Source organism: Candoia aspera, chromosome 1, assembly GCF_035149785.1.
Source record: "Candoia aspera isolate rCanAsp1 chromosome 1, rCanAsp1.hap2, whole genome shotgun sequence".
Classification (NCBI taxonomy): domain Eukaryota; kingdom Metazoa; phylum Chordata; class Lepidosauria; order Squamata; family Boidae; genus Candoia; species Candoia aspera.
In genome coordinates this window covers 17,122,269-17,141,316 of record NC_086153.1, presented here as the reverse complement: position 1 = coordinate 17,141,316, position 19,048 = coordinate 17,122,269, and the positions used below count along the sequence as shown (strand labels likewise).

Below are 19,048 nucleotides of genomic sequence, written 5' to 3'. Positions count from 1 at the left end.
ATCATGTTCTCTCGCCAAGGCTACTCACATGGTTGCTTGGTACAGTATAAGTATAATGCTATCTGAGCTCAATCCTCCAGGACAACCAAGTTCTGATGGACAGAGAGGCTTCTCTAGGCATTATGGGAGATAGATTAGCATGCCACTGACATCACCAAAGCTTGGAAACGTAACCCTCTCAATCACCGTTGCTGGGAACATGAGCGGAAGGGGACTACACATCCTGCCTATGGGCCTCAGTGTGGAAAATCCAGTGTTAGTCAAGATGAGTCTCATGTCTGTTGAATCAGAATGGCCCTTCATACGTTCTTATGCCATCTTGGGAACAATGATGGAAGACTATCCCAAACTTCTGAATAGGGACATCTGTTAAAAATAGCACCGTCGTTCATATGTATCAGTTTGAAAAAAATTATACTGGAACTGCACATCTGCTGGAAACAATATCAATATGTTAGAGACTTGGGAGATATTAGGTAAAAAATAATTTTCTAGCAATTTAGTGCACCCAAAGGAGACTTGGGTATCCCCAGGGAAGCCTCAGATTCATTCCTCAAGCTGTTGTGATGGCTTGGAGTCCTTTCTGAGTGTGCCATTGCCCCATATTTTTTCCTTACAAAATTGTTGTAGGACCACAGTGAGATGACAAAAAACTAGGTATGTGGAAAAAGAGAACAGGGTTGCTATAAAATAACATCAAAATCCTACAAAATGGCTACCTGTTTAACAGAGAAAGAAAAAGCACCACACAGAAGTTACATTACCTAACAGGAAAAGGAGGTAGTAATTTTGAACACCCTCAGCTCCATACTGAAGATGTAACAAACAAATGGAATTTTGAATACCCTCAGCTCCTGAGGCAGAAGTTCAAGTACATGATTAAGCACCTGCGTTTAAGGCTCCAATGTTTGCATCCAAACATTGGAGCCTTAAATATGCAAACATTGGAACAGTCAGGCATATGGCTCAAGACCGAACAGCATTTTGTTCTGTTATACACAGGGTCGCCATGAGTCGTAAATGACTCAATGGCAACTAACAACAAAAACAACATTTAAGGGTCAATTGTGGAGGAAAATTCTACGGCTGAAGAAGAGCCTCTGGTTTTGCATTCCCCATGGCAGTCATTTCTGGATGACAAAGACAGACAATAATACCGAAGGCTCCAAGTTAAACTGGTAGTTGTAAGAAGAAGACTGGTTTCTATATGAATGTGTAGCCAATTGCCAGTGGAGAATAATGCTTTCCTTCTGTCCTTCTTTCTAGAATGCCTCTGACTGACTAGAAGGGACATCAGTTTAGTGGTTTCGGATCAGCGCAAATCAAGAACCAGTGTGACTCACCCACTTCACAATGTTTTAACACTCAACATTTATGGTGCAAATCTTGACTGATGGTTCCTCACATAAAATTGTTTTGCTTCCTGAGGGTCTGAGTTTTTCTTCCAGAAAATGCAACTTTGGCTTAGGCCTTCCGTACTACTTTTGGGTTTTGTAATCTCCTTGGGACCAGATTAAAAGCAAACTTGAACATTGCTGAACACAGGATAAATTGTTCAAGAAGTTCTAGCCTTCTGGAGATTTTACTAGAAAAATGAGTGGCAAATCCAGAGTTCCACAGAAAGATCAGGACCCAGCCTGATTTAGGCTGACATCCTGACAGCCTAGCCACCCCAACTGAATGGCCCATTTTCCAGTTTCCACCACTTCTAGCTTCTCTGGGTTGAATTTCCAGAACTGGTCATTTCGAAAGAAGTAGACAAAGCCATCCTGATGTGTGACAGCACCACTAGCTAGAGCTGGAATTCCTCCCCAATCTTTCAAGCTTCGGGGATAATAAGGTTCCACTTGGAGAGTCTCCTCGTTGACTACATAGTACTTAGGGCCTTTGAAAAGCACCAGCTGATGGAGTGGCTGGAAGAACAGGGCAGTGTCAGGGTGGCGCGGGAGGTCACCAGTAAGGCTGCACTTCTGGGGAAAGCCTACTTCTAGGGAAGATCCTTTATAGCGCCAGCATCGGCCACCTGTGGCAAGCAAGAGGAAAGAGTGATGTGAGGTTTCTCTCAGGGACATTAGAAAAGGAAACAAAACCTGTCCATCATTAAGTCATAAACCATACCTGTAGCTGAGGACCACAGTTACTCAAGAAAACACACATTCATACCTGTGGGACCACCTGTCTCCAGAGGTTTCAGACTGTCTTACCAAATCCAGCAGGGTGGGCATGAACCATATCCCCTCTCTGAAACAGTGTCATCTGGGACCCAGAAGACATGCTTTCCCTGTTGCAGCACCTGACCTTTAGAACAGCTGCAAGATCCAGATGGCCCTGACCCTATTTGCTTCCCAGAAGTCCACAAACACCTGGCTTTTTCTTCAGGCATTTGGGCCAGGACACTGGTGGAGCCCAATATGTCTGCTGGTGTGTGAGTTATAGTACGATGATTATTCTTAATTGTATTCTGTTTTACATTGGTCTTATTAATATGAGTTTTATGTATTTTTTGTTGGCCACCCATAGTAACTTGTTTAAGTTTAGCATGCTGTGTGAATGAAGCCACTTGGTCTGTAACTAACCAATTAAGCATATTGTGCAAATATAGCCAGCCTTCCTGCCTGCCTGCCTGCCTTCCATCCTGGCATTTATATGGGTGCCCAATTCAACAAAGCGACTCTGGGTGTCCTTCAGAAAAACTCAAGAGCAAATACAAACCTCAGAGAAAATAACGTAATACATCAAACAGTAAGCGACTTTAGACAGCGTGCCTAGTGTTTAACCTGTTTGGAGTGCTGGATTTGCTGGGGGATATAAGTCAAGCGAATAAGCAGGACCAGCAGCTGCATAGCCCATTTGGGAAGCCAGATAGATACCCAATTCCTTTGGTGTTTCCACAGAGAACCCCAGAAGACCCAGAACTATAAACAAAATTCATGATTTCAGTAACAAGTGCTTGTTTACAGTGACCCCTGCCTGGATGTCACTCTCCTACTCTTGAGGCCTGTGGTGGGAGAGAGGAGGCCAAGACTGAGCGAGGCCACTGCCACCTAAGCTTGCTGCAGGAACAAATCCCTCCTGCCTGTGCCTTGCCTTCTCCTTCTTGGAAGAACTGTACTTGAATGGCATTCTATGGCTACTGTTTTTGCTGTTCCACAGCCCAGCACCAGAAATCTTAATTCCGTTCCATCCCTCTGGCTTCTGAAATTGGAGCAGACAACACTGGCCCACTTTACATTGCGATAAGGGCTAGTACATTGTTTCCAGACCGAGATTCCTAAGCAGCTGTATGTAACTGTATGTTACTATATAATTTGATAGAGAATCTTCATTATTCCTTGCATAATTGTTGCAAGTAATAAATAAATGAATTGCACTGATGGATATTCACTGACTTGTGAGCCAGAGGTAGCATAAACCAGTAACATGAGGGTTCTCACTGAATGCACCTGGCTAGTCAAGGTATTACACAGAAAGTTGGACTTGGTGAGACCCAGATGGACTCTTCTTAGGTTCATAATATCTCTTCCAACTTTATCTGTCAAAGAGCAAGGGAGTTTTTGCCTTTATTGCAATGGGCTGCAGGGGTGTTATTCATAATTGACTGATAGTTGTGGCAGGGCCCATATTCTACGTGTGGGGAAATCTTGATATTATTTAGGCAATTTTCTCTGTATGCAACAATAAGATACTGTTCAATCAATATAATTATTCCTGGCAGCGTTTCAGCCCTGAAAAATGGGTCATCATGGCTAAGCTGAGAACTAATTTAAACTGGAGACAGAATTACATAGGAAGAAAAGGCAAGCATGTTTTTTCAATGATAGCCAGCAGATGGCAGCAGTGCTTTCTTGGTGATTTTCTGACTTAAGAATAAAGGGTCAGAGGGAAGAAAGATCTTGCCTGTTGAACAACGAAATGCAGGCAAACCAGTTCAAGGCAGAGGCCAGACCAACTGGGCCTCCTACTTACATTAATGTAGCTTTGTGTGCTAAGAAGCCTGAGACAGGAAACAGCAAATCTTTGTGAGCCAATTAGATGGCTTTTGGGAAGCCTTTCCAATAAGATGGGGCAACATACTGGTGTAGGCTTTCACAGCCAGTATCTGTTGGGCAGTGTTGGGCTTTAGACCGGGCTCCTGTCCAAAGACCAATTAGAGGTCAGGACACCTGGCTACAAAGACAGGAGCCAGTCAGTCTCTGCTCAGATGACTGCAGTTTACAGAGCAGACCACCTGGCCTCTGAAGATGCCCCCACAGTTGCTGGTGAAACATCAGGAAATCTGCTGCCTAGACCACGGTCATTAAACTCTGAAGCTCAACACTAACCAAAAGATGGGGCAACCCCTATAGCAGGGATGGAGAATACGTGCCTATCCAGCAGATGTAGCCAGCATGGACAAAGGTGAGAGAATTTCCTCATCATTGGGAGCTGAGTTTAATGACATCAATTTGCCAGCTCTGCTCTGTGTTAAAGATCAGGTCTGTTGTCTTCCACTGATCCTGTACCTGCCATTTTTAAAAAATCCTTCTTCTTCTCCTCCTCCTCCTCCACCACCACCACCACCACCATGACCATGACCAAGGCATGGCACAAATCTTGTATTGAATCTCTCTATGAAATCAGTTTAAACTGAAATCAACTCAGAGTTTAAAAGGACTTTAATTTGGATCAGTTGCAAATGTTGTCTTGTACTTGTGGGGATTGCAATCCCAGATTGCTCACCGAGATTGACCTTTGGGATTCTCCACTCTCATAAAAAATCAACACCATCTTCCATTTATAGAATGTTTTTGAAATATCCCAAGCACCGTCTCAGTAATTCTCAGGACCATTTGGAAAGGTGCATTACTATTTTTACAGCCAAACTGTACATGGAAAGGTGGAAGTTGAAAGGTTATGCTTTATCTATAGCCTCTGGGCAACTCTGCAACTGAAATAAGATCTGATCTATAATCAAACAAAACTACCTTTAAAAAAGTAGAATTTCCCATCTTTCTCTGAGAAGGCTGAGGCGTCAATGGCAGAAGGAAGGCCTGGCCATTTGGCTTGGAGAAGGTATGGACCAGCAGCGGGGTCTCCTTTGGATATAATCCAGTAATACTTGCCTTTAAAGATGTACAGATTGTCTTCCATATCTATATAAAATCAAGTGTATTAAACGCCTTGGATATTTCAGTCAAAGACTTAATAATTACTGATATGGTTGACCCATACAAATGTGCATTGACTAGAATTCTGCCATCTTTTGTAATTTTTTTAATTGAATGTACAACTTGCCATATTTCCCCAGAATGGCATTCAAGGTAACAATAACATAAAAACAAAGACACAACAGAATTATAACAAAACCAGGATTGTAACAAAACCCAATCAATGTTGGACCACAGCTGAAGAAATCCAGGTTTACACCCCCACCCAGCTGATTGGATGATATGAAGCTTTCAATCTAATCTCCCCCCACACACACCCATGTTGTGAAAATAAAAAATGAAAGGTGGGGAGCCACTGTGAGCTTCTGAGAGGAAAAAGAGAAATGCAAATGTATGAATAAGTAAAATCCATTTCTGTAAAACTTTGATAAATAACCATCATTCTATAATAATCATGTTAGTGTTCAGTAGTATAGTATTAAGAGTATTGTAGTCTTTTCACCTGGAAAAACTACAAAACAGCTCAGGAGAAGTGTAGAAGTAATTTATTTCTTTACTTCTGTGTTGCTCAATTCTATGTTGCTCAATTCCTGTAGGATGTGAGTGGCTTATAAAACACCAAAACATGTTAAAACATCTAATCAGGTAAAATGCTTCTAGCAACTTGCCCTAACAGGACCACCCACAGGGGCTGGACAAGCCTCCACATCCCCAAATTTTTCCTAAGGACCCAAATCTTTGTCGAGCCCTTCAGAAGCCCAGCAAGGCAGAAGAGAACCAGATATCTAGGGATAAGCAGTTCCATACATGGGGGGTAATCACTGAAAAGCCCCTCCTTCCCCAGAGTGCCTATAGGTACCATTTCTCAAAGAAGGAAGCCTTGGTAAGTCTTCTGTTCCTGATCTCATGATCAGATTCAGTCTGGAAAAGACAGACCCAAAGGCCTGAAGTCATGTAGGGCTTTAGATAACCAACAATTTGAATTGCACCTGGAGGCTAACTGGTAACCAGTACAGCTCCTGAAGTAATGATGTTACATGGACCAATTTCAGCATCCCCATTACTACTTGGGCAACTGCATGCTGTCCCAGTTGAAACATCAAAATGGCCTTCAAGGACAGCCCCTGTAGAACTAATTACAGTAGTCCAGCTGCAAGATGATGAGGGCATAAGTGACAATGCTCAAAGCTTCCTGATACCTTCTAAAGCAGGGATGGTCAACTTTTTTGGCCAAACATTTCATTTTTCCCTCCATTTTTCAGCTCTCCAAGGCCACAAACTATCCATCTAATGAAATAATGAAGTCACTGGATAGTCAGGGCCCAATGCCGTTTTGGCTTTTTTCTTTTTACTTTATTTCAGGTTCTGAGAGGGGCTTAAAGATTAAAAACAGGTCCATTGATACACATCTTTTTTGGGGGGGAAGCAAAACAATCACACTGCTGAAAATTTATGGCTTTGCTTCCAAAGTTCAGTGGCACAATTGGGGTGGGGGGAGACATATCTCTGCAGGCACCAAAATGGGGGCTGGGAGGCTCACCTGTCCTTCACCAAAAAAGAGTTTAAGAGATTTGTTCCAGCAGACCTGCAGCTAAAGACCAAACCTCTTCAAATATTTTTTTTAAATGCCTGATAGACCTTTCTAGAGAAACTGTGCTACAATACTGAAGTCCATTCATTCTTACCTACAGTTAAGGCATCAAAAAATGACAAGCAGTAATGGAAGTTGAAATTTGCCTCTTGATTCTGCTCCCTGCTTTCAAGGTACTGCTTACTGTCCTGGAAATGAGCAAATGACTTTCCTGGAAGCTGGACCACTGGGCCTTGGGATGGTTTTCCTGTTCAAAAGAAAACACAAAGTTCAAAAAATGAACCAAGAGCTATATTGGTGCTTAACTCACGGAGGAAAGCTCAGTCAACATCTTCATACTGTTATAGTTACACAGAGCCTGTATATTCTGAAGAATTCTAGCTATGTGCTTGAAACTCTACCCTTCTTAAAACAAAAACAGCGCCCTAATTCAGCAATTTGAACGTATTATGCAAGTAGGTTTATTTGGATGCCTTAAATCAAGTATATTGATACAATTCTTCTTTTTCGTAGTAATTTCATTAGATTTTAAACAAGACGAGAACAAAGTCAAAAATGCAGAAAGAAAATAAAGGAAAAAGAAATATAAAGAAATGACTTCCAATTTTCTTTTACAGCAGTTATAAGTATAAATTTAAATTAGCCTTTTACTCTAAACATAACGTTCAGTTTTTCTATTCTCTTTTGTTGTTTATTCGTTTAGTCGCTTCCGACTCTTCGTGACTTCATGGACCAGCCCACGCCAGAGCTTCCTGTTGGTCGTCAACACCCCCAGCTCCCCCAGGGACGAGTCTGTCACCTCTAGAGTATCATCCATCCACCTTGCTCTTCGTCGGCCCCTCTTCCTTTTGCCCTCCACTCTCCCTAGCATCAGCATCTTCTCCAGGGTGTCCTGTCTTCTCATTATGTGGCCAACGTATTTCCGTTTTGCCTTTAATATCATTCCCTCAAGTGAGCAGTCTGGCTTCATTTCCTGGAGGATGGACTGGTTTGATCTCCTTGCAGTCCAAGGCACTCTCGGAATTTTCCTCCAACACCACAGTTCAAAAGCATCGATCTTCCTTCGCTCAGCCTTCCTTATGGTCCAGCTCTCGCAGCCATATGTTACTACGGGGAACACCATTGCTTTAACTATGCGGGCCTTTGTTGTCAGTGTGCTGTCTCTGCTCTTGACTATTTTATTGAGATTTGTCATTGCTCTTCTCCCAAGGATTAAGTGTCTTCTGATTTCCTGACTGCAGTCAGCATCTGCAGTAATCTTCGCACCTAGAAATACAAAGTCTTTCACTGCTTCTACATTTTCTCCCTAGGGTGAGAGTATACAGCCCTGCCGTACTCCTTTCCCAATCTTAAACAAGTCCGTTGTTCCGTGGTCTGTTCTTAGTGTTGCTACTTGGTCATTATACAGATTCTTCAGGAGGCAGACAAGATGACTTGGTATCCCCATACCACTAAGAACTTGCCACAATTTGTTATGGTCCACACAGTCAAAGGCTTTAGAATAGTCAAAAAAACAGAAATAGATGTTTTTCTGAAACTCCCTGGCTTTTTCCATTATCCAGCGGATATTGGCAATTTGGTCCCTAGTTCCTCGGCCTTTTCTAAACCCAGCTTGTCCATCTGGCAATTCTCGCTCCATGAATTGCTGAAGTCTACCTTGCAGGATCTTAAGCATTACCTTACTGGCATGTGAAATGAGTGCCACTGTTTGATAATTTGAACATTCTTTAGTGTTTCCCTTTTTTGGTATGGGGATATAAGTTGATTTTCTCCAGTCGGATGGCCGTTCTTGTGTTTTCCAAATTTGCTGGCATATAGCATGCATTACCTTGACAGCATAGTCTCGCAAGATTTTGAACAGTTCAGCTGGGATACCATGGTCTCCTGCTGCCTTGTTATTAGCAATGCTTCTTAAGGCCCATTCAACTTCATTCTTCATGAGCTCTAGCTCACTGACCACACCGTCAAAGCTATCCCCGATATTGTTATCCTTCCTATACAGGTCTTCTGTATATTCTTGCCAGCTCTTCTTGATCTCTTCTTCTTCTGATAGGTCCTTGCCATCTTTGTTTTTGATCATACCCATTTTGGCCTGGAATTTACCTCCAATGTTTCTAATTTTCTGGAAGAGGTCTCTTGTCCTTCCTATTCTATTGTCTTCTTCCACTTCCATGCATTGTTTGTTTAAAAATAATTCCTTATCTCTTCTGGCTAACCTCTGGAATTTTGCATTTAATTGGGCATATCTCCCCCTATCACTGTTGCCTTTTGCTTTCCTTCTTTCTTGGGCTACTTCTAGTGTCTCAGCAGACAGTCAGTTTGCCTTCTTGGTTTTCGCTTTCTTTGGGATGTATTTTGTTGCCGCCTCCTGAACAATGTTGCGAACTTCTGTCCAGAGTTCTTCTGGGACCCTATCTACTAAGTCCAGTCCCTTAAATCTATTCTTCGCCTCCACTGCATATTCTTTAGGAATATTAGTGAGCTCATATCTAGCTGATCTGTAGGTCTTCCCTAATCTCTTTAGTCTGATCCTAAATTGTGCAAGAAGAAGTTCATGATCTGAACTACAGTCAGCTCCAGGTCTTGTTTTTACCGACTGTATAGATGTCCGCCACCTTTGGCTGCAAAGGATGTAGTCAACCTGATTTCGGTGTTGTCCATCTGGTGAAGTCCACGTATAAAGCCGTCTCTTAGGTTGTCGGAAGAGAGTGTTTGTTATGAACATTGAGTTGTCTTGGCAAAATTCTATCAGCCTATGTCTTGGTTTGTTTTGTTCTCCCAGGCCATGCTTACCTGTAATTCCAGGTCTCATTTGACTGCCCACCTTAGCATTCCAGTCTCCTGTGATGAAAACAACATCTCTTTTAGGCGTGTTGTCCAGTAGGTGCTGCAGATCCTCATAGAACTGCTCTACTTCAGCTTCTTCAGCATTTGTGGTTGGGGCATATATTTGGATCACTGTGATGTTAGATGGCTTGCCCTGAATTCGAATTGAGATCATTCTATCGTTTTTTGGATTGTATCCAAGCACTGCTTTAGCCACTTTACTATTAATTACGAAGGCTACTTCTATTCTCTAATTTTTTTTAATCAGCAAACCCATATAATATTTTTTTTCTGTTTCACGCAAAAAGTCCAAAAGGGGTTTCCAATTGGCATTACACTTAATCAGTGTCTTTTCTCTAATCTAAGCTGTCAATTTTGCCATCTCAGCAAGCTCCATCATCTTCACCATCCACTCTTCTATTGTGGGTAATATCAAATCTTTCCACCATTGTGCATATAAAAGTTTTGCTGGTGTTACCATGTAACGTCCTCTTTTTCTAACTGAAGTTTGTTATCTAGCCCTTACAGGTAAATGTTGCAATATTTCCAAAACAAATTCAGACTTTGAAAAATCCCTAGTAGCTGGCTTTGCCATCAAAATAGGCCTTGACGTTACCATTCCACTTGGTGGGATATGCAGGCAGGTCCTTCTGACACAGCTGTGCCCAGTTCCCCAACTGTGAAGTAATAGAAAGGCTAGAATTATCTGCCATCTAGTGGTTACTAGAATTTTTGCAGTACAAAAGCTGTACCGTAAGATAAGTCAATGGCTGTAATGGTATGTGGGAATGACCTTGGGAGACAGGGAGGAGCCGCAGCCATGGCAACAGTCAGATAAGGGGCAGCTGAGTCCACAAAAGGAATGGGGGCATGGCAAACATCTCAGAAGGGACCCTCCCTAGTTTCTTGGGCTGTAAAGGCAACCGGGGGTAGGGAGATATACTTTCATATTTGCAAGATTCTTTTTTTGTTTTGATATTAGTTTGTATTATCTTTTAGTATTGTTAAAATCCTTAATAAAAAGTATTTTTTAAAAAAGAAGCTGGACTGAAACCAAGAAGACTAAGGTTCACATCAGTTCCCATTTGAGCAGAGAGGTCTTGGGGCGACTCTGGGCCAGTCATTTTCCCATTGCATAAATAAAAGGAAGCGCAGGTGGAAAAGAACAAAACATAAGGTCCCTTTGGTTCTCTGAGGAATGGCATGATATATATACAATAAAAATAAAAAATAAAAATTTCCTAACTTCCCAGTGTGATGGACCTGAACAAGATGACCAAGCAGAACAGCTTTGTGTAAGTCACACATCCCTGAATATTGAGTAGTTGGGTGGGAAAACAGCAAGTAACATTTGTGAAGCAGACGTGAAGTTGCAACAGCGATTTCAACTAGAAAAGCAGCTACTCTGAAAGGGTTAAGCAATTCCTCTACTCCAACTGGTTCCAAAGCTGCAATCCATATTTGAAGATGTGGTCATGCAATCTTTACCTTGAGCAAGTTTTACTCTTGAGAAATTAAGTTCTGTTTACCGTATAAATTCTGGATGGCAAGAACATCATCCCAGTTCAGGACAAAACCCTTGCCCAGCTTCTTGTAGTAGGGTGACATGAGAGCACTGGGCACAGGGGAGTGTTCTAGGCCCAGTGTATGACCAATTTCATGTGCCATCACCACAAAGAGGTTGCGGCCTTTCCCACTGTCCAGTGACCACCTCTCATCATTGTCAAAATGGGCCTCGCCACGGCGTGGGAAGAAGGCATGTGCCAGAGCACCCCCTAAGGAGAGAGAAAGGGAAATCAGATCCCAGATCAGTTTGAACACTATTTGTATCAACTGCATCCATCAGAGCATTCCATACCACCAGTGCTTCTCTTTTCCAATCCTTCATTGCTGCCAACTTTGCAATTTTGAGAGCAGGAGAATCACTGCCTGGCCCTGAATTGCTGCAGGTCATGGAGAAACAAAAAAACCCCATCCTCACTCCATGCCAAAGAGACATAAAATAAATTGCTTTCACCCCCACTGTCATATTCTTACTTAATACTGTGTGCTTTTTTGGGGTCATATGGAAAAAAAAATCCAAATAATTATAATGGGAAGGAAGTGGAAAAGCCCCCAAGCCACCTTTCCCCTTAAAAGATCTGCTGGGGTGGTTGAAGCCCAGGAAGAAGCGGGGTGTGTGTGAGGCAGGAGTTCTTAAAAATAGGGAAATGACCTGCTACAGAACTTCAGCACTGCAAATGTTAAGATAATTTTTGAGAAATACATTACTCAGCTGCCAAACACAGATGAGGAGGAGGAATTCTGTACACAAGTGCAGAGCTCATTCTGAAGGGTGCACGGAGCCATGTTGAAGGATCTCAGAAGCTCCTCAAACTCTTTCACAGACTGCAGTTCCAAGATTAGGGATTCTGTAGACTAGGGTCAGAATCCCTAGTCTTCAACCAGGTCGACTATAAATATTTTATTTACAACATTGATCAAACACTCCAATAAGTGAGAGTCTGGGCAGCATACAGCAAAACCAGATTATCAAGGAAATGGTGTTTTCTACCTATTTGGAAAACTTCAGGATGGGCAAAGCTAACTTCTGCCCTACCAGCCTTCTCTCTGCCTCTCTCCAAGCCCAGGACTCTTGGCCACTTATTTATTTCTCTATAAAACCTGACTCGTTTGGGGATGACTTCAGAGACAATAGGAACTTGGACCATGGCAGAAGATGCATGAAATCACAGCCATGGGCCAATTGTGGTCCTACAGCCAAAGAGTGCTTATGAGAAAAGGCAGAACAAATCAGCACCTGGACCATCAAAGGCATTCTCAACTCCATCGTTGTGATCCCCATGGAAGAATGTCAGGCGAATGTCCGCAGGCTCTTCAACCACTTCCCAAAAAATCAAGGAAGAGACGTTGCTCCAGAGCTCAAAAGCTGCTTTCACTGCCAGGCGGACCTGCTGCTGTGGCAGGTACCAAGGCCAGTTGATTAGGCGGTAAGTCAAGTGTCGTTTGTACCACTTGCCACCTACAAAAATTAGTGGAGGAAAGATCAGAAAAAACCTTCCTGAATCAGACATAGGATTATTAAGTCCAGCACCCTATTCCTTGTTAAAAGCACATCAACAATAACAACAACAGTATATTCCCAGCAGCTTCCAACTGGATGTTTTAAAGAAACGCACAAGCAATAGCGTGCTCACCAGAGTCAAAGGAGGGCAGAAATTGAAGATTGGAAAGTGCAACTGAAATTCATTCTCCCACAACAGTAACTCGTGTGTGTGTGTGAATTGATTCTGAAATCCTGTGATGTTCTGCAGGAAACCACTGGGTGAAATTCAAGTGAAAATGAAAAATGTTATTAATTAGAGCCCACATCCATTTACAAAGAAGATGAAGTCACAAGGGACTAAGTGCATGAATTATGCTTATGGTCTTATTCATTAATATGGTGTTCATATGTGCAGTTTGGATAGTCAGAGACACCAAAATCCAAACTGTCCCCAAACCACAATTTCCTCACAAAGTTCCTACCACTCCAGCCCCCTACAGTCAAATAAATTTCTTCCGTAACATCAGGAAACCTTCCTTCTCTTTTGGAGAACCCACACCATCATTTTCACCACATATGACAGTCCAAAGGTCAGGCTGAGATGGGCTTGGTAACTTCCCCCTCCAATCCTCACTGAGACATGACAATATTCATGAATTATCACTGAATCAGCAGAGCAGTTAGTGTCACCTGTTCCCAGTAAAAGCCCTGAATATCATACTCCTGAGGAAATGTGAAGTCATCAATATATTGATTCTGAATTAATTCTTCAGATTTAATCTTGATAAGGTCTACTTTGAATTAAACTCAACTCCTAGCAATTTGATGGACATATCCATGTAGTTTCCTTGGCAAATATATAGAAGCGTTTCACCACATATGACACTGACTTAGAGCAGTGTTTCTCAACCTCAGCAACCTTAAGATGTCTGGACTTCATCTCCCAGAATTCCCTCAGCCACCATACTGACTGGGGGAATTCTGTGAGTTGACGTCCACACATCTTAAAGCTGCTGAGGATGAGAAACACTGGTTTAGAGAAAGTGAGGGGATGCAAAAAGCTTGCTTGTTCCCAGGAATCTAGTAGGATTCTAGAGCTCCAAGAGAGCGAACTTGACTTCAGATTGACATTCCCTATCACTCAAAGACCTCCAAATTCGGCAGCCAAGTACCCTACTTTGATTCTCACCGTACACAAAAGGACAAAGACTGCTTCCTTCAGCCATTAGACCAGTGCTTCTCAACCGTGGGAACTTTAAGATGTGTGAACTTCAACTTCCAGAATTCTCTAGCCAGCATGGCTGGCTGGAGAATTCTGGGAGTTGAAGTCCACACATCTTAAAGTTCCCAAGATCGAGAAACACTACATTAGACTTTCAGAAAGCATTTCCTTTGTAAGGAAAAAGACAGCTCCATTCCCCAAGGAGCTGCTTCCTGCTTTGGGCACAGGAAAAAAACAGTGAGCTTATCCTAATGATCAAGGGAGCCTTGCACACCATCTTTTGTGGGCCAAGATGTCTACTCTGGACCTGTTCCAGGAGGGAAGCAGTGTCGATCTTCCCCCCTCCAATTACTCTAATATATTATCCAGTACTACATCTGCCAAATACAACAAGCCCCTGGAGAGAAGATTAAATACTCTACAAACCGCAAAATGGCTTGGAATATAAATTTTGATCAGGGTAAAAAAGCAGTGTGGTTGGAAGAAATCTTTAACAAACTGCTTTGTTTTAGAATCTGCCTGTATGCCTATGAAAACACCCTTCCAAAATCTCATGCTGTCTGGAAGTTTGGGACTACAGCTCCTATCATCCCTTGCCAGCATTCAGGTAATGAGGGCTACAGACTAAGCTCCAACAATTCTTGTTCAACTAATGCCTCTACGAGACCATCTGCTCTCTCCCCCCCGCCCCGCCCAATTAAATTGAGCAGACTCCTTGTGGGTTCCCTCTCTTAACAAACATCATCTACAGGGTTCTCAGAGGTGGCTCTTTCTCCATTGGGCCACCACCCCCTCTCTGGAATAGCATCCCTCCCCCAGGAGGTTCATCTTGACCCAATTGACTGAGGAAAGCAATTAAAACCTCAGGTTATTTCCCTGGTTATTTCAACATTTGAGTGGGAGATGATTTGAGAGGGATTCCTCCTGTGGTCACATTTTTACCATAGATGGGCAACTTCAAAGCTCCTACTCTCCTTCCTTATAATTAATTATAAGAACTTGATTTGCTCCAGAAAGGCCTTCCTATCAATAAAGGATACCTACAGACAGAGGACAGCTCTGACCAGCCTTCAAACAGAGGATCATCCTCTGTAAATAGGGATACACAGCTGCCCTGCAGCCATTGCCATTCAGTTCTGGACCTGGACTTGCCAAAGCTGTACACTCTCCAAGATCCGACAGCCAGATTTGCTCTGGGGCAGCCACCAATTGCGTTTTCCATGGCAATCTTACTCTTAGGCTGTGTTCATATAAAACCTTTGGAACCTGGCTTGGAAGAAAACATGTCTTCACACAGCATGCTAAAAGTGGTTAGTTAAGCATGTTGGCTCATTTGTGGCTTAATGTGCTTTGAAACCAACTTGAATTGTGCAAATGCAGGAAATGGGTTATTTCAGCCATCAGGTTGAGTGGAAATACAGGCTTGGATAATTTAAGCATGGTTTACTTTATTCCAGTTTTCTAGACCTACAGAATACACTGAACCATAAACTAATCTCACAGATTGTTTCTAGACAAAATGTTAGGCTAAAATGGGATAGACGTGTTTGTGATTTGTGAAGAGAGCCACTCTTTCTGAGGCTCAAGTACAGAAGTTTCAAAAACTCTAACAAAAGCCTGTTCTAACAGGCGTCAACTGATAACTGGATCAACTGTTTTACAAGAGCCTAACTTCTGACATTCATCTCCTGGAAATGAAACACACCTCCCAGTTTCAACAGGCCTGAAGAAGCATGCCTAACTTTGGGATGGGTGCAAACCTGTTTGTTTCCCCACAAAGTGATAGCCACAAATGACAGCTGCAATTAAGATTCCATCCTTGATACATGACTCAGACCTTTTAGAGTGAGCCTCAGGGATCTCAGACTCAAATTACAGATATGTTCCTCAAAGGAAGGCAAAAACCATTTACACAGGGGCAAAGTTGTCTTGCAATATTGTTTTTCATGGCAAAAAGCAGCCACTGTTTAGAATCAGTCCCAACCCCAATTGCCACCATCTGTCTGTAAAACCTATCTAAGGCTTCCTACATCATTTTTTGTTTGCTTTTTGTTCATTAGATTGCTACCAAATCTGGTTCTTCTTAGCCCTACTGTCCAGTCTTCCATCGTTCTAAAGGGAGATTATTTCACAAAGTTTATTTAAACTACATTCCTTAGATTTTGAGATCTTTGTTAATAGTTTATAGCATCACCCAAACTGCCTGATGGTCTTTGTTTTACCTCCCATCTCCATGACGATGCCCTAATCTCATCCCCAATCCATGATTTATACAGCCTTATTCTGATGTCTTCAACCCCCAGTGATGCTGACGGAGGGAGATGTTTGTACAGCTACTTGCCCACTGGAGTGCAAAGAGATCAGAGACTTATATATCTCTTCTCAAGGGTTCTGACTTTAGGCTTCTTTCTCCTGCCCTTCCCAATTAATGGATACTTGGGAGGTCTTTGGTGGCCTTGAGATGTAGTTACATATCAACTGACTCTAAGGTGGGAACCGCTAGTTCCTGCCTCACCAGCCTCAGCTCTTGCACCAAGATAATTATGACATTTCCTTCCAAAACCAGAGCTATAAATCAGTCACCACACAGGTTTGTGAGCTTTCATAACATGTAAGAGGATACACTGGGTTTGGTTGCCTACAAAGTTTGAAAGTAAACATAAAACCCTCGAGCTAAGCTTGATACTTGGAAACTACATGGACGCATCCTTGTTGTTTTCTTAGAAATCATTATTCTGGGGGATTTCTTCAACTCTGCATGTTTGTCTATAGCCCTGGGATCTTCTGGGGGTCTCCCATCCAAGGACACCCCAAGCCCAACCCTACTTAGCTTCTTCAAGACCAGAGAAGCTGTCACCTGCTATGACTTAATAGAAGTGTCATTTTAAATAATAGAAAATGGTAGTTCCATTCTATTCTGCATTTGTTAGACCTCAGCATAACTACAGTGTCCAGTTCTGGTTACCACACCTTAAGAAGGATTCACTTTCTGACAAACTGGAGCAAAAGCAAAAGAAGGCAATGAGGATGATTGGGGGACTGAAAGCTAAGTCCTGTAAAGAGAGGTTGAAGGAGCTGGGTATGTGTCACTTGGGACAAGAAGATGGAGTAGAAATAGGACAGCCTCTTCAAACCACCAAAAAGAATCCCACGTGCAGACACAGAGAGGGAAAGAACGTACATTCTTCTTTGCTGCATTATCGTGTTTTCTCTGGATGTGCATTATCTTCTCTATTATTTCACTGTTCTTCATGTTTCTTTAAAGTGTAAGCTGCCCAGAGTCATTGGGAGTCAGGCATGTTGGTGTCGCATTATTCTAGGGAGTAAGCCACAATTTGTTGTTGTTTATTCATTTAGTTGCTTCCGACTCTTCGTGACTTCATGGACCAGCCCACGCCAGAACTTCCTGTCGGTCATCAACACCCCCAGCTCCCCCAGGGACGAGTCCGTCACCTCTAGAATATCATCCATCCATCTTGCCCTTGGTCGGCCCCTCTTCCTTTTGCCCTCCACTCTCCCCAGCATCAGCATCTTCTCCAGGGTGTCCTGTCTTCTCATTATGTGGCCAAAGTACTTCAGTTTTGCCTCTAATATCATTCCCTCAAGTGAGCAGTCTGGCTTCATTTCCTGGAGGATGGACTGGTTTGATCTTCTTGCAGTCCAAGGCACTCTCGGAATTTTCCTCCAACACCACAGTTCAAAAGCATCAATCTTCCTTCGCTCAGCCTTCCTTATGGTCCAGCTCTCGCAGCCATATGTTACTACGGGGAACACCATTGCTTTAACTATGCGGACCTTTGTTGACAGTGTGATGTCTCTGCTCTTGACTATTTTATCGAGATTTGTCATTGCTCTTCTCCCAAGGATTACGCGTCTTCTGATTTCCTGACTGCAGTCAGCATCTGCAGTAATCTTCGCACCTAGAAATACAAAGTCTTTCACTGCTTCTACATTTTCTCCCTCTATTTGCCAGTTATCAATCAGCTGGTTGCCATAATCTTGGTTTTTTTGAGGTTTAGCTGCAAGCCAGCTTTTGCACTTTCTTCTTTCACCTTCATCATAAGGCTCCTCAGTTCCTCTTCGCTTTCAGCCATCAAAGTGGTATCATCTGCATATCTGAGATTGTTAATGTTTCTTCCAGAGATTTTAACTCCAGCCTTGGATTCCTCAAGCCCAGCATGTCGCATGATGTGTTCTGCGTACAAGTTGAATAGGTAGGGTGAGAGTATACAGCCCTGCCGTACTCCTTTCCCAATCTTAAACCAGTCCGTTGTTCCGTGGTCTGTTCTTACTGTTGCTACTTGGTCGTTATACAGATTTCTCAGGAGGCAGACCAAATGACTTGGTATCCCCATACCACTAAGAACTTGCCACAATTTGTTACGGTCCACACAGTCAAAGGCTTTAGAATAGTCAATAAAACAGAAATAGATGTGTTTCTGAAACTCCCTGGCTTTTTCCATTATCCAGCGGATATTGGCAATTTGGTCCCTAGTTCCTCAGCCTTTTCTAAACCCAGCTTGTCCATCTGGCAATTCTCGCTCCATGAATTGCTGAAGTCTACCTTGCAGGATCTTGAGCATTACCTTACTGGCATGTGAAATGAGTGCCACTGTTCGATAGTTTGAACGTTCTTTAGTGTTTCCCTTTTTTGGTAGGGGATATAAGTTGATTTTTTTCCATCTGATGGCCATTCTTGTGTTTTCCAAATTTGCTGGCATATAGCATGCATTACCTTGACAGCATCATCTCGCAAGATTTTGAACAGTTCAGCTGGGATGCCGTCGTCTCCTGCTGCCTTGTTATTAGCCATTCAACCTCACTCTTCAGGATGTCTGGCTCTAGCTCACTGACCACACCGTCAAAGCTATCCCTGATATTGTAATCCTTCCTATACAGGTCTTCCGTATATTCTTGCCATCTTTTCTTGATCTCTTCTTCTTCTGATAGGTCCTTGCCATCTTTGTTTTTGATCATACCCATTTTTGCCTGGAATTTACCTCCAATGTTTCTAATTTTCTGGAAGAGGTCTCTTGCCCTTCCTATTCTATTGTCTTCTTCCACTTCCGCGCATTGCTTGTTTAAAAATAATTCCTTATCTCTTCTGGCTAACCTCTGGAATTTTGCATTTAATTGGGCATATCTCCCCCTATCACTGTTGCCTTTTGCTTTCCTTCTTTCTTGGGCTACTTCTAGTGTCACAGCAGACAGCCATT

At 42.6% G+C, this 19,048-nt stretch overlaps 1 protein-coding gene across 2 annotated transcripts in view; it reads right to left on the bottom strand.

Annotated features, from left to right (window-relative positions):
• Nucleotides 1-986: 986 nt before the first annotated feature.
• MMP28 (matrix metallopeptidase 28) overlaps nucleotides 987-19,048 on the bottom strand; it is a 31,050-nt gene continuing 12,988 nt past the window's right edge. The window contains exons 4-8 of one of the 2 annotated variants that reach the window (XM_063298333.1): nucleotides 12,365-12,586; nucleotides 11,094-11,339; nucleotides 6,833-6,985; nucleotides 4,965-5,132; nucleotides 987-2,023 (exon numbers count right to left, since the gene is read on the bottom strand). In XM_063298333.1, coding sequence (XP_063154403.1) covers nucleotides 1,626-2,023; nucleotides 4,965-5,132; nucleotides 6,833-6,985; nucleotides 11,094-11,339; nucleotides 12,365-12,586 — 1,187 coding nt within the window. In that variant the 3' untranslated portion in view covers nucleotides 987-1,625. The remainder of the gene's footprint in view (nucleotides 2,024-4,964; nucleotides 5,133-6,832; nucleotides 6,986-11,093; nucleotides 11,340-12,364; nucleotides 12,587-19,048) is intronic. The other variant, XM_063298342.1, reaches the window with a different exon arrangement.